The 17,870-nt window shown below is 42.5% G+C and overlaps 1 protein-coding gene across 2 annotated transcripts in view; it reads left to right on the forward strand.

Moving 5' to 3' along the window:
- Positions 1-17,870, forward strand: part of alpk3a (alpha-kinase 3a) — a 95,362-nt gene that overhangs the window by 25,555 nt on the left and 51,937 nt on the right. For both annotated transcript variants that reach the window (XM_073024984.1, XM_073024985.1), the window contains exons 4-5: positions 6,520-6,637; positions 8,569-10,168. In XM_073024984.1, the coding sequence (XP_072881085.1) occupies positions 6,520-6,637; positions 8,569-10,168 (1,718 nt within the window). The remainder of the gene's footprint in view (positions 1-6,519; positions 6,638-8,568; positions 10,169-17,870) is intronic.

Consider the following 17,870-nt stretch of genomic DNA (forward strand, 5'->3'; position numbering starts at 1 on the left):
AACCTTTTGTGCGCAGTTTAAATTCCTTTGTGCGCTAGTAGCAGAAGATGTGTGTCTGCACACCTTAGAGGGATCACTGACTGGAAGGCTATAGTTTATCTTCATGTCAGTGGGCTACACAGGGAATAAAGCCCACAAAGTTGGACTTCGCACTTGTAGGGCACAATAAACAGGAGTTCTGTGTAGTTCTGGTTGTCATTCAGGTGATGCTAAACAAAAATTAAAAATTGGCAAAAAAAATATCAGTTGAATGAGTGATAAGGGCAGCTTCACTTTAAATCCTGAGGTGAAGCATCACTTACACTGTTTCTGTCATCAGCGGTCGCAGCTGCTGTATCCTGACTGTGGTTGCCGCGAGGGCGTTTGATGGCTTTGAATGGACAACCTCCGTGGCAGCCTCTGCACAGTGGCTGTAAAAGTTTCTGTGGAGGTGAAGGAAGACAGTCGGCATGGAGAGATGGGACATGGTTCTGTGATGATGACTCTTACCCTCACACAGGTCTGTGTGGTGTGAGTTGCCCCAGGTCTCTGTGAGGCCCGGTCTGAAGGAGCCAGTTTGCTGCACACAGTGGAAATGTTTCCATCTTGGGGGCATGTCAGAGAAATGTTGCTGATCTTTTGGGGGGGGGGGGGCATCACTCTCAATGCCCTAATCTGGAGAAAAAGATGATTCTTAAGAAGTCACTCAGTGCCCACTTCATTGGGTTCCTCCTGCGCCTAATACAGTGGCCACTGAGTGTGTGTTCATGGTCTTCTGCTGCTGTACACTTACCACTTCAAGGTTCGACGTGTTATACATTCAGAGATGCTCTTCTGCACGTGACTGCTGTAATTGATTATTTTTTGTTTTAATTTAGAGATAAAGCGTGGAATAGGCCCTTCTGGCTCTTTGAGCAGTTCTGCCCAACAACTTCCAATTTAACCCTAGACTAATCATGGGTCAATTAACAATGACCAACTAACCTACTAACTGGGACGTTTTTGGACTGTGGGAGGAAACCAGAGCACTCGGAGAAGACTCGTGCATTCCACGGGAGGGCATACAAACTCCTTACAGAGGACGTTGGGATTGGACTCTGAACTAGGCATGAGCCTCTATAGCATTATGCTAACGGTACATTACTGTGGTGCCCTACCAATAGATAATCAAAAACAATGCATGGTTATTTGATTTACTGTCGCCTTCCTGTCGGCTTGAACTAGTCTGGCCATTCTCCTCTGGCCATTAATAAGGCATTTTTTGCCCTCAAAATTGCCACTCACTGAATATGTTTTTGTTTCTCTCTGTAAATTCTAAAAACTGTCGTGTGTGAAAATTCCAGGAAATTAGCACTTTCTGAGCTACTCAAACCACTCCATCTGGCACCAATAACACTGGACAACAAATTTTTTCAGAAGTGTTGCTTCCTCAGAATTTTATTTTGTTTATGATAGACTGCTTGAACATGAACACAAATATAATTTCAGACTACTTGTATCAAGTAGGAATTTGGAGAAACAACAAATTAACTTTTATTGACTATAATGTGTTTAATTGCATAATGGTGCTGATGCTTTGCAATAGTTCAACTAAGTTAAAAATAGTTTGTTAATGATTTCCATTTGTACCCAGTGTCTGAGGCTTCTTACTTAAGTGGCCAACAATAATTCGCCAACATTGATGGATTCCAGTTACCCTGGTATCTTTTCTCCATGACCGCAATGTCCTGGTGAAACCTTTCACCGTGCTTGTCACTAACAGCACCAAGATTTGCAGGGAAGAGGTCTAAATGGGAATGCGGAAAATGAATCTTTAGTGACATGTTGCACTTCATGGTTTTATATGCTTGAAGCATGCTTTCAACCAGCTGCATGTAGTTTGGTGCTCTGTAGATGCCAAGAAAAATTTCAGCGACTTCCTTGAATGCCTTCCATGTGATTTTTCTCTGGTCTCACTAGAAATTCTTCAAATTGCCTGTCATTGATGACCTGTTTGATTTGTAGACCAACAAAAATGCCTTCCTTAATCTTGGCATCAGTTATTCTGGGAAGCATCTGTCTCAAATATCAAAATCCTTCATAGAAATTTTTGTGCCTGGTGATAGCAAATTCCATCCTTACAGTCCTGAACCCTGAACCCAAGCATGCCTGGACAAGATAGGAAACTTTCCAGCTTACATTGTAGGCAACATTTTATTTAACTTGAATTAGGAATTGAAATAGTAAGCATAAATGATTTCAAAAAATGGTGCGTGATAGGGAAACTTCATGGTGATTTTCATGATCAGCAGGTTAAAAAATGTAAGATATACCCAAAAGTATTCAGGAAGCAAAATCTTTGTTGTCCAATGTAATTATTCCATGGTCCAAGTAATTTTAGATCACATTTCTTTCACATTCTGCTGTTTGGCCTCAGTAACAACTAATCTCTTGACCATGTCTGTGTTCTTTTATGCATTTAGTTGCTGCCACATGATAGGCTGATTATATATTTGAGCAGGTGTTCAGGGTACCTAGTAAAGTCAGCACTGAGTTTATACTGGTAGGATAATGTAATCGACAGTGCAATTTGAATCTACAATAATTCTGTCGCAAGTAAAGGTGTTATTCTGTGTATGGTCATGTTTTAATGCAGAATGCAATCAAGTTCTGGAATGGAAAAGAAAATGGGCTGTAATCCCTAAAGTGCAACAACAGTAATGAAAACAAAAAAAATCAATCGGAGCAAAGAGCCAACTCTGCTAAACAGCTGGCTATCTTTCGGGACTGTGTAATGTTTCCACATGCAGCTTGCACGCTATACAATAATAAAAATGACGTTACACTTTGAAATTTATTTTCGTCTCCTACCTCATGACTTGCACAAGGAAGAAACGCAGAGACATGTGAGATAAGATCACATGGACATTTTGCACGCTTTAGTGCTTTGAGTCTGGTTGTTGTCAAAGTTGTGTGGGGAGTTCAGGTCACACAGTCTGTTAGATCATAGAGTACAAGATATGGAAGAAGAATTAAGGTATTCAGTCATTTTTGATTTTTTTCCAACCTCATTCTCCCACCTTCAGATTCAGATTAATTTATGTACCACACGTACACGCTCCGAGACTTACTTTGAAATGTGTCGTTTGCATTAACAACTGACACAACCTAAGGATTGCTGGGAGCCGCCTGCAGGTGTCACCACACATTCTAGCACAAAAATAATATGTTTGTACTGTAGAGCTAAACAACACAAGCAGCAACAACAACAGGAAAACAAACTGCTTTCCTCCCTCCCACCCACTCACACGCACAGTCAGGCCTCCATCCCCAGGACAGCTGGCCCCCAGTGGAATCGTGGAGTCCCAGACATTGGGCCTCTGACTTCGCCAGTGGACTAGTAGGTTTGCAGATCTAGTGGGCCTCAGCTTCCGCAGTCACTAATTTTGGTTTTCGATCTTTGGGCTTCATTCTTCGGTATCGACCCCACCTTCCCCCTATAATCCTTTGCCTCCCTACTTATCGAGAGCCTGTCAATCCTTGCCTTGACTTGGTCTTCACAGCCCTCTGTGGCAGCAAATTCCACAGATTCACCACCGGTGGCTGAAGAAATTCTTCCTCATCTCAGTTTTAAAAGGCTGTGCCCTTGGTTCCAAGACTCTCCTGCTAATGGCGACTCCCCTCCATGTCCCCTCTATCTAAGACTTTCAGTAAAAGATAGGTTTCAGTGAAATCCCCCCCCCCCCCATTCTTCTGATCGCCATCAAGTACAGGCCCAGAGACATCAAAAGGTCTTCATGCATTAAGCCTTTTATTCCTGGTTTCATTCTTGTGAATCTCTTCAGGACAACCACATATTTCCTTAGCTACGGGACCCCATATTGCTGTGACCTTGGGGACACCCATGTGAATGTGAAGGAATCATCAGTCACCATTCCAGACTTTGTGAAAGTGAGAGTAGAGCAGGGGTTCCCAGCCTTTCTTATGGACCAGTACCATTAAGCAAGGAGTCTGTGGACCCCAGGTTGGGAACCCCTGATATGATCATTAGCTTTGGCTGTACATTTCCCGCCTTTATCTCCATACAATGAAACCACAGCAGGAGTCTGTTCACTCCACTGTGCAAGTGCTGTGTCTTTTAACTTGATTTGTCCCACCCTAACACCCCTTTACCTAGACCTTGTAATTAGATAACATGTCTAACATAGACAGCCATGCCAACTAGTGGAATGGTGCCACAGCAACAACCTGGCACTCATCGTCAGTAAGATGAAAGAGCTGATTGTGGATTTCAGGAAGGGTAAGACGAAGGAACACATACCAATCCTCATAGAGGGATCAGAAGTGGAGAGAGTGAGCAGTTTCAAGTTCCTGGGTGTCAAGATCTCTGAGGATCTAACCTGGTCCCAACACATTGATGTAGTTATAAAGAAGGCAAGACAACAGCTATATTAGGAGTTTGAAGAGATTTGGCGTGTCAACAAGTACGCTCAAAAACTTCTATAGTTGTACTGTGGAGAGCATTTTGACAGGCTACATCACTGTCTGGAATGGAGGGGCTACTGCACAGGACCGAACGAAGCTGCAGAAGGTTGTAAATCTAGTCAGCTCCATCTTGGGCACTAGCCTACAAAGTACCCAGGACATCTTCAGGGAACGGTGTGTCAGAAAGGTGGCGTTCATTATTGTGGTGAACTACATATACCTGTCTGGACAGGCCCCCCCCCCCCCCCCCCCTGCTGACTGCTCCTGTGGCTCCTCCCACGGACCCCGGTATAAAGGCAATTGGAGGCACAGCCCCGGCCTCAGTCCCCAGGATGTAGTGTGGTGGTCACTTGCTGCTTGTTCTTTCTTCCAGCCGGTAAAAGCCGATATCTCGCGTCACGTCTCCGAGAGATATTGATGGTGCATCAATTATTAAGGACTGCCAGCACCCAGGGCATACCCTTTTCTCACTGTTACCATCAGATAGGAGGTACAGAAGCCTGAAGGCTTCTTCCCCTCTGCTATCCAATTCCTAAATAGACAGTGAATCTTTGGACACTACCTCACTTTTTTTAATATACAGTATTTCTGTTTTTGCACATTTTTAAAATCTATTCAATATATGTGATTGATTTACTTGTTATTATTTTTTTTCTTTCTCTCTGCTAGATTATGTATTGCATTGCACTGCTGCTGCTGCTAAGTTAACAAATTTCACATCACATGCTGGTGATAATAAACCTGATTCTGATTCTGTGGTTATCTATAAACAGGATACAGCCTATGTCACATTTCTTATTTCGGATAGGCCATGGTTTGGAGCTCAAACTTCCAGCTTAAAGCTGACCAGGGACAATTTGGGGCTGGGTGATGCAGTTGACACTTCTAAGCCAGCTTTCATCTCTGCCCGAGTTGTTGGCCTGTCGTCAGCCAGCGTTGGAAGGCAGCCTCACGGAGATCCTGATTCACAGCGGGATGCAGCACAGCACTTTGATCCATATGAAGAGCCTGGCAGCTCTTTGCTCCTGGTGCATTCACTTACAGTTTTAAGGGCTCTCCAAGCCACCTGTGCTGTCAGAGTATTGTGGCCACAATGCCTATGCAGGGAATGAGTTGACGCAGTGGCACAGCTGGTAGAGCTGGTGACTTCAGACACTCAGATCCAGTCCTCACCTCTAGTACTCTCTGAGTTAGCTTCCGTGTTTTCCCCATGATCGGGTTAGGGTTGGGGTCCTCTGGATGTTTCCTTTTCCACCCAGTCGCCGAAGATTCGGGTTTATTTATCACACGTATGACGAAACATGCAGTGAAATGCGTCATTTTTGTTAGATACTAACTCGCGTTAGGATGTGCTGGGGGCAGCCCACAAGTGTCGCCACACAGCCCGGCACCAGCCTAGCATACCCACAGTGCTTGGCAGAACAACACAAAACAGGCAGCAGCAAAACAAGGCCCCTCCCTCCCTAAAGCACATACACAGCTCTCCTACTCCAGGACAGGCTGTCTTTGGCCTTCAGCTCCACTGGACTCACAGTGGGCCTTTGACTTCCCAGTGGACTTGCAGACATTCGTAGACTCTGGTCTCCGGCCAGCAGGCCTCAACGTCCGCACTTCAGCACTTCCAATCGGCCTTGAGGCTTCGATGTTTGGTATCAGCCCCAAGACTCGCCAATGAGGAGGCATGAGGACCCTGATTGAGGCACGTGGCTTGATAGGTTAATTGGCCCTTATGAATCCCCTGTGGTGATGCTGGAGCTGTGATGCAGCAGCAGGACTTCTGTTGTCACCGAGTCAAAGTGCAGTGTGTCCTTCAGGTTAATACTGACAGATCGGTTTCTTTATTCTGCGCTATCATTGTTCTGCCTCAGTACACTGTGTAATAATTTGATCTGAATGAACAATAAGGAAGAGAAGCTTTTCACTTTACCTCAGAAATAACCAATTCAAATACCAATCTGTCCTGAAACTTCTCTGCTTTTGACTACGCTTGTTGTCTCATGTATCCAGGTTGGGGTGAATCTTTACCTTTTTGAATGCAAACGGCACTCTATCTGACCAGAATCTTTTCTATCCTAGGCCACCCTGCCCCAGAGATCACATGGTACAAAGATGACAAGGAGATGGACCGGTACTGTGGCCTTCCCAAATATCAAATATTCCACTATGGAAAGAAGCACTCCCTTCAGCTGTATAAGTAAGTTGGGGAGGGCCGCAAAATCCTTAAAGTGATAACAGAACGCTGATGTAGAATTGCATAATAATGTAGAACTGTTTTGCTTTGGTTCTGCTATTTGTTACTACCTTCATTCCACTCTGGCTCATTTCACACAGTATTGCATGCTTTTATTCTGATTTCTCACCTGCAGGCAACATTCTCTAAGTGATTCTAATTTATTCTCCATAACTTCTCCTTTTGTTAGCAAGTTCTCCGTATCACAGTCTAAGCCAGCTTCCATCTCCCCAAAAAGGGAGGAATATTTCTCTAGATTTTATAATTTCATTAGTACTTATCTAGTAATCATAGCCCCAAGGGCAATGCTAGGAAATGGGGCAGATTTCTTCTATAACATCAGGAAATGCTGGAAAAGCTCAGGTGTCAGAAACTGCAGAGAGAGAGAGAGAAGCAGAGTTAATGCTTCAAGTCCAAGATCATTTGTCATTACAGATAGAAGATGAAGGGTCTTTTTCTCTTCTCTTTCCAGATGCTGCCTGACCTGCTGAGTTTTTTTTCTAATTTTATTTCACATTTCCAGCATCTGCAGTTCTCTGATTTTTAGAATTCCTCTAATCTAACTTGGGGTGCATAGATCCGTCAGTTAATGGTAGGGTTCCATGGCATAAAAAGGTTGGGAGCTGCTGCGTAAACTCTAATATGTGTCATCGTCACCTCGGGGATTGTGATTAATGACCAGGCATACGGCACCTATTTACTGCACAAGGAATGTATGTTTTGTTTTAACAGCAGAAGGTGGATATAATACCATCCTCTGGCTCAAAGCAAAATAAAAAAAAATCTTTTTGTTCTTTTTAGAAGTTACAGTGCCGTTGATGGAGGAGGTATGATTCATAGCTTGTGGATGCACAGGAGATTGCAGATGCTGTGACCGGGAGCAACAGATGATCTGGGGGAACTCAGCGGGTCGAGCAGCAACTGTGGGAGAGAAAGAATTGTTTTAATATTTTGGGTCAAAACCTTGCATCAGGATTCATGCAATGATCATCCTGAAACATCAACAATTCCTTTCCACCGATGCTGCTTGACCTGCGGGATTGCGTGTTGCTGCAACGCTACCGTGCTTGCAATGTGCGCTCCTACCAGGACCTCCCTCAGCCGCCTCCACTCCAAAGAAATCGAACCTATCCTACCCAGTCACTCTTCATTACTGAAGCACCCCATCCCAGGCAACACGCTAGAGAGTCTGCTATGTAGCCCCTCCAGTGTGGTTATGTCCTTCCATTAGCACAGTGACTTGAACGGCACACAGTTCAACAGCAGAGGCCCTGACCAACATTCTGCAAAGCTGTACCATAATCCTCTGCACTTGTATTCTGTGTTCCTGTTCATGAAGTCAAGGGGTGCATTCTCCACCACTCTCTACCTTGTGGCCATTTTCTAGTTCACCAGTATATAGTTCTTTCTCCTGCGTTTTTTGATATGAATGGTTATATCCAAAGAACTGGTTTAAAAAAGCTGCATATGCTGGAAATCTGAAGCAAAATGCAGTATCTGTGCAAAGAGAAGCCAAGTTAGTGTTTCACTTGTGAGATCTTTCAAAACCCTTTGCTGAAGGGTCTTTGACCTGAAACATTGAACTACTGTTTCTTTCTCCTCAGATGCTGACTGCCCTGCTGAGAGCTTTTGCCTTTTCTGTTAATATCTGAACAGTATTTGAGAAAATTCAGTGTTTTAAGTTGGGGACATAATGGTAGTCACAATATATCAGCTCGTGCCAGTTACATTGGGTTATTCAGTCTGATTTCTTTACCCTACAGCCGAGAGCATCTTACCTTTTCAACCATGTAGTCAACAGGACTGAATTTTGCACATAGCATACCTGTTGATTGGGTTGACTAGCTTCAGCTACAACAGCATTGATTGTAACCCAGCTATGTTTGTGTCAACAGATGCACAGAAGATGATGCGGCCATTTACCAAGCTTCAGCTAGAAACAGCAAAGGGATTGTGTCCTGTTCTGGTGTTCTGGAGGTGGGCACCATGAACGAGTACAAGATCCATCAGCGGTGGTTCGCCAGGCTTAAGCAGAAAGCAGATGCCAAAAGGCGTGAGTTGGAGGAGACCAGGATCAAGGACAAGGAGAACATCGCCCGTATGGCCAACGTTCGGGACAGCAATCTCCAGAGGACGCTGAGTCCGGAGAGAGCCCAGCGGAAGCGGAAGTCACAGGTTGAGGCTAGGGCAGGTTCCCTTGACTCTTTGAAGAACAAAGAGGATGGGCTCAAAGTTCACATTGCTGATCCAGACGCTGCTTTGCACAAGAACGTGGAGGCCGCTTGGAGTGTTGACAAGATGGAGAAGCCCACTGCTTCAGCACCTGAGGTTCAGAATGGCTACGTGACTGGTCCCCAAGGGACTGATCTTGTTGCAGTTAAAGGCGGGAACAATTCGCTGGAGGACTTGGAAAATGACATTTTATTCAGCAGCGGCAGCCGTGAAATGGAGCCGCTCGTTTTGGCTAAACCTGTAGATAAGGAGTTTGCAGCGAGAAAGAAGAAAAGGAAGCTTTCAGGGGAAGAGGTCAAACTCTCACTGAGAAGAGCAGAGAGCAACTCTCAGAGCGCACGTGACGAAGCTGCGCGAAATGCCGTCGATCAAAACAAGAGCTCTGGCGTTTTGTCACGTTACCTCCGAGACACTTTGAAGAGAAGCAAGCCACACAGGGGTCCCCAGACCTTTGTATCTGGGGATTATATGGAGATTGATGAGCAGGTATCATCAGTGACATTAGGACAGAGGCAGCACACTGCGGAGCCTTCTAGTCCAAAAAGTGAGCAAACCAAGCAAGAAAAGGACTCAAGTTGTCAGCCACGCAAAGACATAGAGTCTGGACTGACAAAGTTTACAAATCAAGAGCCAACAGAATCCAGTCCCCAGTCTCCTGCCAGAGACCTGTACTTCTCTATGAAGGAAATGTACCTTGAAACTATTTTGGGACCAGGGGTACATGGGAAGCAACAATTACCTCAAGTTATGGAGAAGAATAATGAGGCTGACTCCCACCTCCGGGATCACACCGTTGGCCAGAAGACATTTGCAAGTGAGTACCCTGATGTGCCAGATCTGGCGGATGTGAAGTTGGAAAATGCCACTAAATCAATGAAGACAAGAGAGGAACTACAGAGTATGGAAATATCAGGGAGTGAACTGGACATTACAATGCCTTGTGTTAGCGTAGAAATGCAAGAGAAAAACGCAGGTGATAATGTGCAGCAGTCTTTAGAAATAAAAGAGGATGCCAGCGCAAGTGAACCTGTAATGAGCAGCATCAGATCTGTGGATAGATCTGGGATAGAGGCCGAAGACTGCTTTAGCTTTCCTCTCGTTCCCGTGGATACAATACTGCAGCCCACTTTCCAGAACTCGTTGGTAGCTGCTCAAGCCGCGGCTGAACCTAAAGCTTCACTTCCTCATGGGCAAGATGACCCTGCAGAACATCCATGTATAGCCTTGCCAGCACAGCAGCAGGCTCATGAAATCATTCCTGAGGTAAATAGAACGTAGTACGCAGCACATTACAGGCCCTTCGGCCCATGACGTTGTGCCAACCCTCTAACCTACTTCAAAGTCAATCTCAAAGTCCAAGTGAAATTTATTATTAAAGTACAAATATGTCACCGTATACAACCCTGTGATTCATTTTCTTGTGGGCATACTCAATAAATCTATAGAATAATAACCATAACAGAATCAATGAAAGACCATCTAACTAGGTCTATCCCTTCCAGCTCACACGGCCTTCCGTTTTGCTTTCATCTATGTACCTATCTAAGAACTTCTTAAGTGTCCCTAATTTATCTGTCTCTACCACTACCCCTGGCAACATGTTTCATGCATCTACCACTCTGTTAAATATAACTTCCTCTGACATCCCCCCCCCCACCCCATTCTTTCCTCCAAACAACTTAAAGTTACACCCTCTTGAATTAGCCATTTATGCCCTGGGAAAAGAAAAAAGTCTCCAGCTATCCACTCTATCTATGCCTCTAATGCTGTCTTCTTCTTGGATGACCTCATATAAGATTGCATTCTGGTTGAGTTGGCACATCAGGCCTATTTATAGAAGCATTAAGCACGCACTGTTTGACAGGAGTTGAATATAATGACATCTGCTCTCGCTGGTGCTTTTGATAGCAGTGATGGGTGACCTCCAGAATGGGTGGCAAAATCACACAGTCATCTATACAGGGTGCATATGATACCACAACGTGTAAAGGAGCACTAGTGCCAGGAAAATATCATCTGATTAGAAATGAAGTTGAGCTTCTCTTTAACACTTTCTTTTGGAAACCGTGCAAGAAGATGTTACTTACAGAGGGGTAGCCTAGAGGATGAGCTTTTTTGGATTCTCAGTTACAGAGAGGTGTGTTTCCTTTTTATTCTTCAAGTGGACATATCTTCTCAAGGAAAGTCCAGGTTGTCAGTAAGGAGCCATACAATACCCGGAGATACAAGAGCCTGCAGATGAATCTACAGGGAAAATAATAGCTCGAGAAAGTCTAGACCAGGGGTGGCCAACCTTTTACATTTCATGTGTCAATTTTTTTGCGCACGAGTTCAGATGCACCGTACAACTCTTGTACCCCCATTCAATTCTTGTAAAAATATGTTGGTGGTGGCATCTGTCGGTCTCGAGAGACCATGGATCTACGCCTGGAGTTTCCAGGGCGCAGGCCTGGGCAGGGTTGTGTGGGAGACGGGCAGTTGCCCAAGCTGCAGGCCTTCCCCTCTCCACGCCACCGGTGTTGTCCAAGGGAAGGGCACTAGGACCCATGCAGCTTGGCACTGGTGAAGTCGCAGAGCGATGTGTTGTTAAGTGCCTTGCTCAAGGACACAACACGCTGCCTCAGCTGAGGCTCGAACCAGTGACCTTCAGGTTACCAGTCTGATGCCTTGCCCACTAGGCCACGCGCCAACACTAAAAAAAATGTTAATATAGACATATTTAGCATTTTTACATGATATATTGATTTAATATAAAAAAAGATAAACATTACTTACTTTAATGAGACTTTTAACAAATATATTTTGTCTTCTTTTGATTTCTTCCTTTTTCTTAATCACATATTCTTTCCGTAACTCAGACCCAAGCACTAGCTTCAGTTTTCCTTCTATTTCAGTCTTTTTTTTAAATTGTTTTTTTATGCATTTTCTACAACACTACAGATAAGAAAAAACCCCAAACCAAAATAAAAAATTAATACAGTGCAAAAATAAACATACAATAATAAATAATACAAAAAAGATCATTGAGAAAGCACCCAAATTGAAGTCATGTAAAGTTAGTATCCTCCCCAAGCCCCACAACAGAAAAAAAACTCCAGACCAACCACAACACAATATAGAGAGTATAAATCAGGACATTCAAACCCCCAAAACTGTAAATACACTTGAAAACAGAAGATAATAATGCCTACTACCAAAAAAAAGAGCTGAAAGTAAGGGACTGAAAACAAAACCTTAATTAAGAGGAAGGTTATGAAAGTACTCAATAAAAGGTCCCCAGACCTTATGAAACTTTATATCCGAATTAAGAATTGAATAATGAATTTTTCAAGGTCTAAACAGGACATAAGCCATTGAGCATGCGTGGGAGGGGCAACATCTCTCCATCTAAGGAGGATTAAACGTCTAGCCAGGAGAGAAGCAAAAGATAATATTCGACACTTAGTCGAACTCAAACGTATATCTGTCTCACCCAAAAAACCAAACAGAGCAATTAAAGGGTTAGGTTCTAACTGGTGATTCGGAATACAGGATAAAGTTATAAAAACATCTTCCCAAAATTTCTCTAAGCCAGGACAGGACCAGTACATATGAATAAGAGAAGCCTCGCCCCTTTTGAATTTATCACAAAGAGGACTAATATTAGGGTAAAATCGAGATAATTTAGATTTAGACATATGGGCTCTATGAACAATCTTAAACTGTAAAAGGCAATGGCGAGCACAAAGAGAGGTTGAATTAACCGATTTGAGAATCGAGTCCCAAATCTCATCAGATAAAGAGATATTTAAATCATGCTCCCAAGCCATTCTAATTTTATCCACGGGCACGCCGTAAGAATGCTAATTTATCACGAATAAATGATATTAAACCTTTACCCGGTGGACTAATAGAAATAAATAAATCCATAACATTTTTCTCGGGCATTTCAGGGAAGTTAGGAATTAAAGGATTAATAAAGTGTCTAATTTGGAGATATCTAAAAAAATGGGCATTAGGCAGATTGAACTTAGCAGAGAGCTGTTGAAAAGATGCGAAGCGATTATCGATAAAAAGATCTTCAGAATGTCTAATGCCCTTCCTATACCAATCATAGAATGTTGAATCGTACATAGTAGGTAAAAAAAGGTGATTATGTAAGATAGGACTAGAAAGGGAAAAACCATAAAAACCATAAAATTTCCTAAACTGAGCCCATATTCGCAAAGTGTGTCTAACAAGAGGATTAACAATTAGTCTAAACAAACTACTAGGGAGTACAGAGCCAAGAAGTGCAGAAATAGATAAATCTTTAGTGGAACTCAACTCCATTGCCACCCAATTAGGGCACTCGGGTTGGCTATGAAAAAAAGACCAAAAGGTAGTACAACGTATGTTAGCTGCCCAGTAATATAAACGAAAGTTAGGTAAGGCCATGCCACCCTCTTTTTTAGATTTTTGAAGGTAAACTTTATTAATTCTAAAATGCTTATTCTTCCACAGATATGACAAAATAATAGAGTCTAAGGAATCAAAAAAAGTTTTAGGAATAAAAATTGGGATTGATTGAAATAAATATAAAAATTTAGGGAGAACATACATTTTAACAACATTAATACGACCTACCAAGGACATTGATAGAGGTGACCATTGTGACAGACTCTGTTTTGTAGTATATAAAAGATTGGCAACATTTTCACGAAAAGGATCTTTAAACTTCCTTGTATCTGTAATCCCAAGATAAGTAAATTGATTATGAACTACTTTAAAAGGGAGGTCACGAAATGCTAATTCTTGTGCTTCTTTATTAATTGGGAAAAGTTCACTCTTATGTAAATTAAGTTTATAGCCAGAAAACTGGCTAAACTGATCAAGAAGTGAAAACATTGGAGGTAAGGATGTGGACGGATTTGAAAGAAAGAGTAATAAATCATCAGCATAAAGAGAAACTTTATGCTCAACACCCACCTCCAGATCCCAGTCAGTTCAGGACAGCTTTGGAATGCTATCGCCAGAGGTTCTATAGCCAAATCAAAGAGAAAGGGACTTAAAGGGCATCCTTGACGGGTGCCACGTTTGAGGTTAAATAACTGGGATTGCTGAAAATTAGTCAAAACAGAGGCAGTAGGACACAGATACAGCAATTTGATCCAAGAGATAAAACTTTGACCAAAGTCAAATTTTTCTAAAACTGCAAAGAGGTAGTTCCACTCTATACGGTCAAATGCATCAAGAGAAATAACGCATTTAGGAATCCCAGTTGAAGGTGAATATAAAATGTTAAATAAACGCCGAATGTTAAAAAAAGGAAGATGGTTTTTAATAAAACCAGTTTGATCATCAGAAATAATAGAGGGAATAACAGTTTCTAATCTATGAGCCAAAACTTTGGCCAAGATTTTAACATCAACATTAAGCAAAGAAATCGGCCTGTACGAGGAACACTCTGTTGGGTCTTTACCCTTTTTTAATAAAAGAATAATAGATGCCTCATTAAAAGAGGGTGGCAATTTACCATAATTAAACGAGTCAGATAGTACTATTTCAGTCTGATGTTGTGCTTTATAGTGTCTATTAAGATCATGTCTTCTATTATGTGAGAAAGTGTTTTCACAAACAATGCACAACGGTTTTCCTGACGGACCCGCTATAAGTAAAAGCTCATTTTCCCACTGTTCATTGAATTCACGCTTACTATCACTTTCTGCTTTTCTTTTGCTCATTTTCTTTTGCACTGTGATGGGTAACTGAATGTAAAAAAAAAAGGCTTAATTTTCGAAAAAGTACAAAACTGCAAATGTTCACAAAGGATGAACAAAACACAACTTCGTAGCACACGAGTGTCAATTGTAAACTGGCAAAAACCTGCGACGCACCGCTGGTGCAGACGCCTGGCGCCTCAGGATCAAACAAGTATGGAATGTGTATTGAACAGTTATGGAACGAATGCAGGACAAAAGTCCTTCTTTCCTAGTTTGACTCATTGAACATTCTTTTAAATTGAAAGCAGATTAATGTGAAAGAAGATAACATTCACCAAAAGATATGCACGAAATAATAAGATTGCTAAAAATAATTGCGAAGTTTTAGATTTATTCTCAGTAAAACCCATTTCTAGCTCTAAGCTACTTGAATTCCTGTTATAGATTTTTTTCCTACGAATTGGTTTTTGGTTAATACTTTTTGTATGAGTAGGCTTACATTTTCATTATCACTGGGGTGCAAAGCACCACTTCTGATCATCCAGCGTGCCATAGGTCGGCCATCCCTGGTCTAGACTGTCCAGATGAATGATCTCGTCTCAAAATGTCGACTGTTCATTTCCCTTCACAGATGCTTCCTGACCCTTTCAGTTTATCCAGCTACACATTTTTATTTTTGCCCTGTACAATACCTTCCACTTTGAGGTCAGTAGGTAGTGGCCTCTATTTCTCCTTATGAGATTTTGGCCTGACTCGCAGAGCAATCCCATTCCTAACTGGGGGCAATTTGCAGTGGCCATTTCATCTACCGACCTGCACATCTTTGGGATGCGCTAGGTGACCAGAGCAACTGGAAGAAACCCGCGTGGTCACAGGGAGAGCGTGCAGACTCTGCACGGATAGCAACCACGGTCAGCGTTAAAGGTGTCAGGCCGCAGACCTGCTAGCTCCACAACTGTGTTCCATGAGAGGCTTGCCTTAATAATCTGGGATACGGTGCTCACACCCTTTTTAATGCATTCATCTTTGGGCAATCATTATTGATAGTGGATAACTTTCAACACATTTCTGCCTTTGCTTATGTACAATGTGAGACCTATTTGACCAAGAGAGTAGATGCTTCAACTTTATGTATGTGTAGGTAGATAGTAAATTCCGAACATTAACTTTCTATTGTAAATGCAAAGTGTGGAATAAAATCTGTCGTGAGGAAAAATTAGTTAGCAAGGGTTATATAGTTTTCTAGTCAACATTGTTCTTTCTAAGAACGTAAGAACAAGGATATGGATGGACTAAATCGGTCCTTTAAGCTCATCCATTCGTCTAATTCATGGTTGATCTTCTGCCTCAGTGCCGGGAAGTTTCACTTTTGGTGCTCCCAATGTGGCATGACCTGCATTGGTGAGATCCATCGTAAATTGGGGGACCGCTTCGTCGAGCACCTCCACTCCATCCGTCCCAAAAGCTGAACTTCCTGGTGGCCAAACACTTTAATTCCAATTCTCATTCCCATTCTAATATGTCGGTTCATGGCCTCCTCTTGTGCCAAGATGAGGCCACCCTCAGGGTGGAGGAGCAACACCTTATATTCTGTCTGGGTAGCCTCCAATCTGATGGTGTGAATATCGATTTCTCCTTCTGCCAAAAAAAATTCCCTCTCGCTCCCCTCTTATTGATTTCTCCATTCTGGCTTCTTACCACTTCTCACCTCCCGGGTCCCCTTCTTCCCTTTCTCCTATGGTCCACTCTCCTCTTCTATCAGATTCCTTCCTCTCCAGCCCTTTACCTTTCCTACCCAGAAAACTTCACCTACCACCTTAAGCTATCCTCCTTCCCCTCCTCTTCCACCTTTTTATTCCGGCGTCTTCCTCAACCCTTTCTAGTCCTGAAAAAGGGTCTCAGTCCGAAACATCAACTGCTTATTTATTTCCACGGATGCCTCCTGATCTGCGGAGTTCCTCCAGCATTTTGTGTGTGTTGCTTTGGAACTCGCGCAGTTGCAGGTGGGAAAATTATCCTCTTCCCATCTGCCTAAGAAAGAAAGGAATATTCCTGAGGGAAATTCCAAAGATGGAGTTGGAGTCTCTGAGGTATCTGAAAGGGTGATACATTTTAACTGGCTGCATCAGGGTCCTGTTTGTCAGCAAACTTGGCTGAGTGGAGTGGTGCAAATGGGAAAGAGGTATGGATGATGTCATGCCTATGGAAAATGCAGGAGAGTTGGCCAGGAAAATGTTGGAATCCTAATCTTTGCCTGTCTCCAAGGTAATTCTTTGGAAATCGTAAATCTGGAGGTTTCAATCATCAAGATAAAATAGTGAGTAATTCATCAAGTGTTGACAGAGATAGCTAACTCTGCCAGCTCCACAGATACAAATAACTCTGCCTTAGTGGTAAATGGGATATCATGGATTTTGATGAGCAGCATCTCATAGTTTCTGAAGCGGATATACAAGTTGACACATAGTTCTACTTCCAGCCACTTGACATGCACCTTTGATGAACAATTATCCGAACAAGAATATCTCTGCAAGAGAGGGTCACAAATGAACTGCAGCTATGAATAGGTGTTTGTAAGCACTTTGGAATGTACTGTATTTCTTGGTCTACAGACATAAATATCTGGGGCAGGGCCCAGAAGAAAACTAAGGACAGATGGCCAAAAATTCCCCAATTAACATTTCTTTTTACTTTGGCAGAGAAGGAGGCCATTTGGCCCATTGAGTTGCTGACTTTCAGGGTATTCCCATCCCTCCACTTTTCACTTTTTAAGCATTAAATCAACTAATATTTTCAATTTCGTATTATTCTGTTTCAAGCAATTATTTTTCTGTCAGACTATAACTACAGATGAATGGAGGCATTTTGGAAAAGAAATTTATTTTCCATATTTCTATTGTTCTTTTTTGTGCTTGGTTAAATTAAATCACTATGCTACATGCAAAATTCAACCTTTTTTTAACTCAAGTTAAGACAGAAAAATGAATCGTTTCAGACCTGCGTGTCTTCCTAGTTCTGTAACTTTAAAAAAGTTTGGTCTAAGTGCAGGTACTTCAGAACAATTGCACACAGTTTTGAAGCTGAGTGTTCTGTCCTTCAGATGTCTGGTTGGAGTCATCTATCAGTAGAATCGGCAATATTAATTCAGAGTCCAAGTGGTGTTTGTGTTTGGATTACACCTAAGTAGAACGTTGTTTTAAAGAAGGCTTCCCACCTGGGATACATCCCCTTGCTTAATGGTATTGGTCCATGGCATAAACAAGGTGGGTAACACCAGCTTTAAA

The sequence above is a fragment of the Hemitrygon akajei genome, chromosome 21 (genome assembly GCF_048418815.1).
Source record: "Hemitrygon akajei chromosome 21, sHemAka1.3, whole genome shotgun sequence".
Taxonomy (NCBI): Eukaryota; Metazoa; Chordata; class Chondrichthyes; order Myliobatiformes; family Dasyatidae; genus Hemitrygon; species Hemitrygon akajei.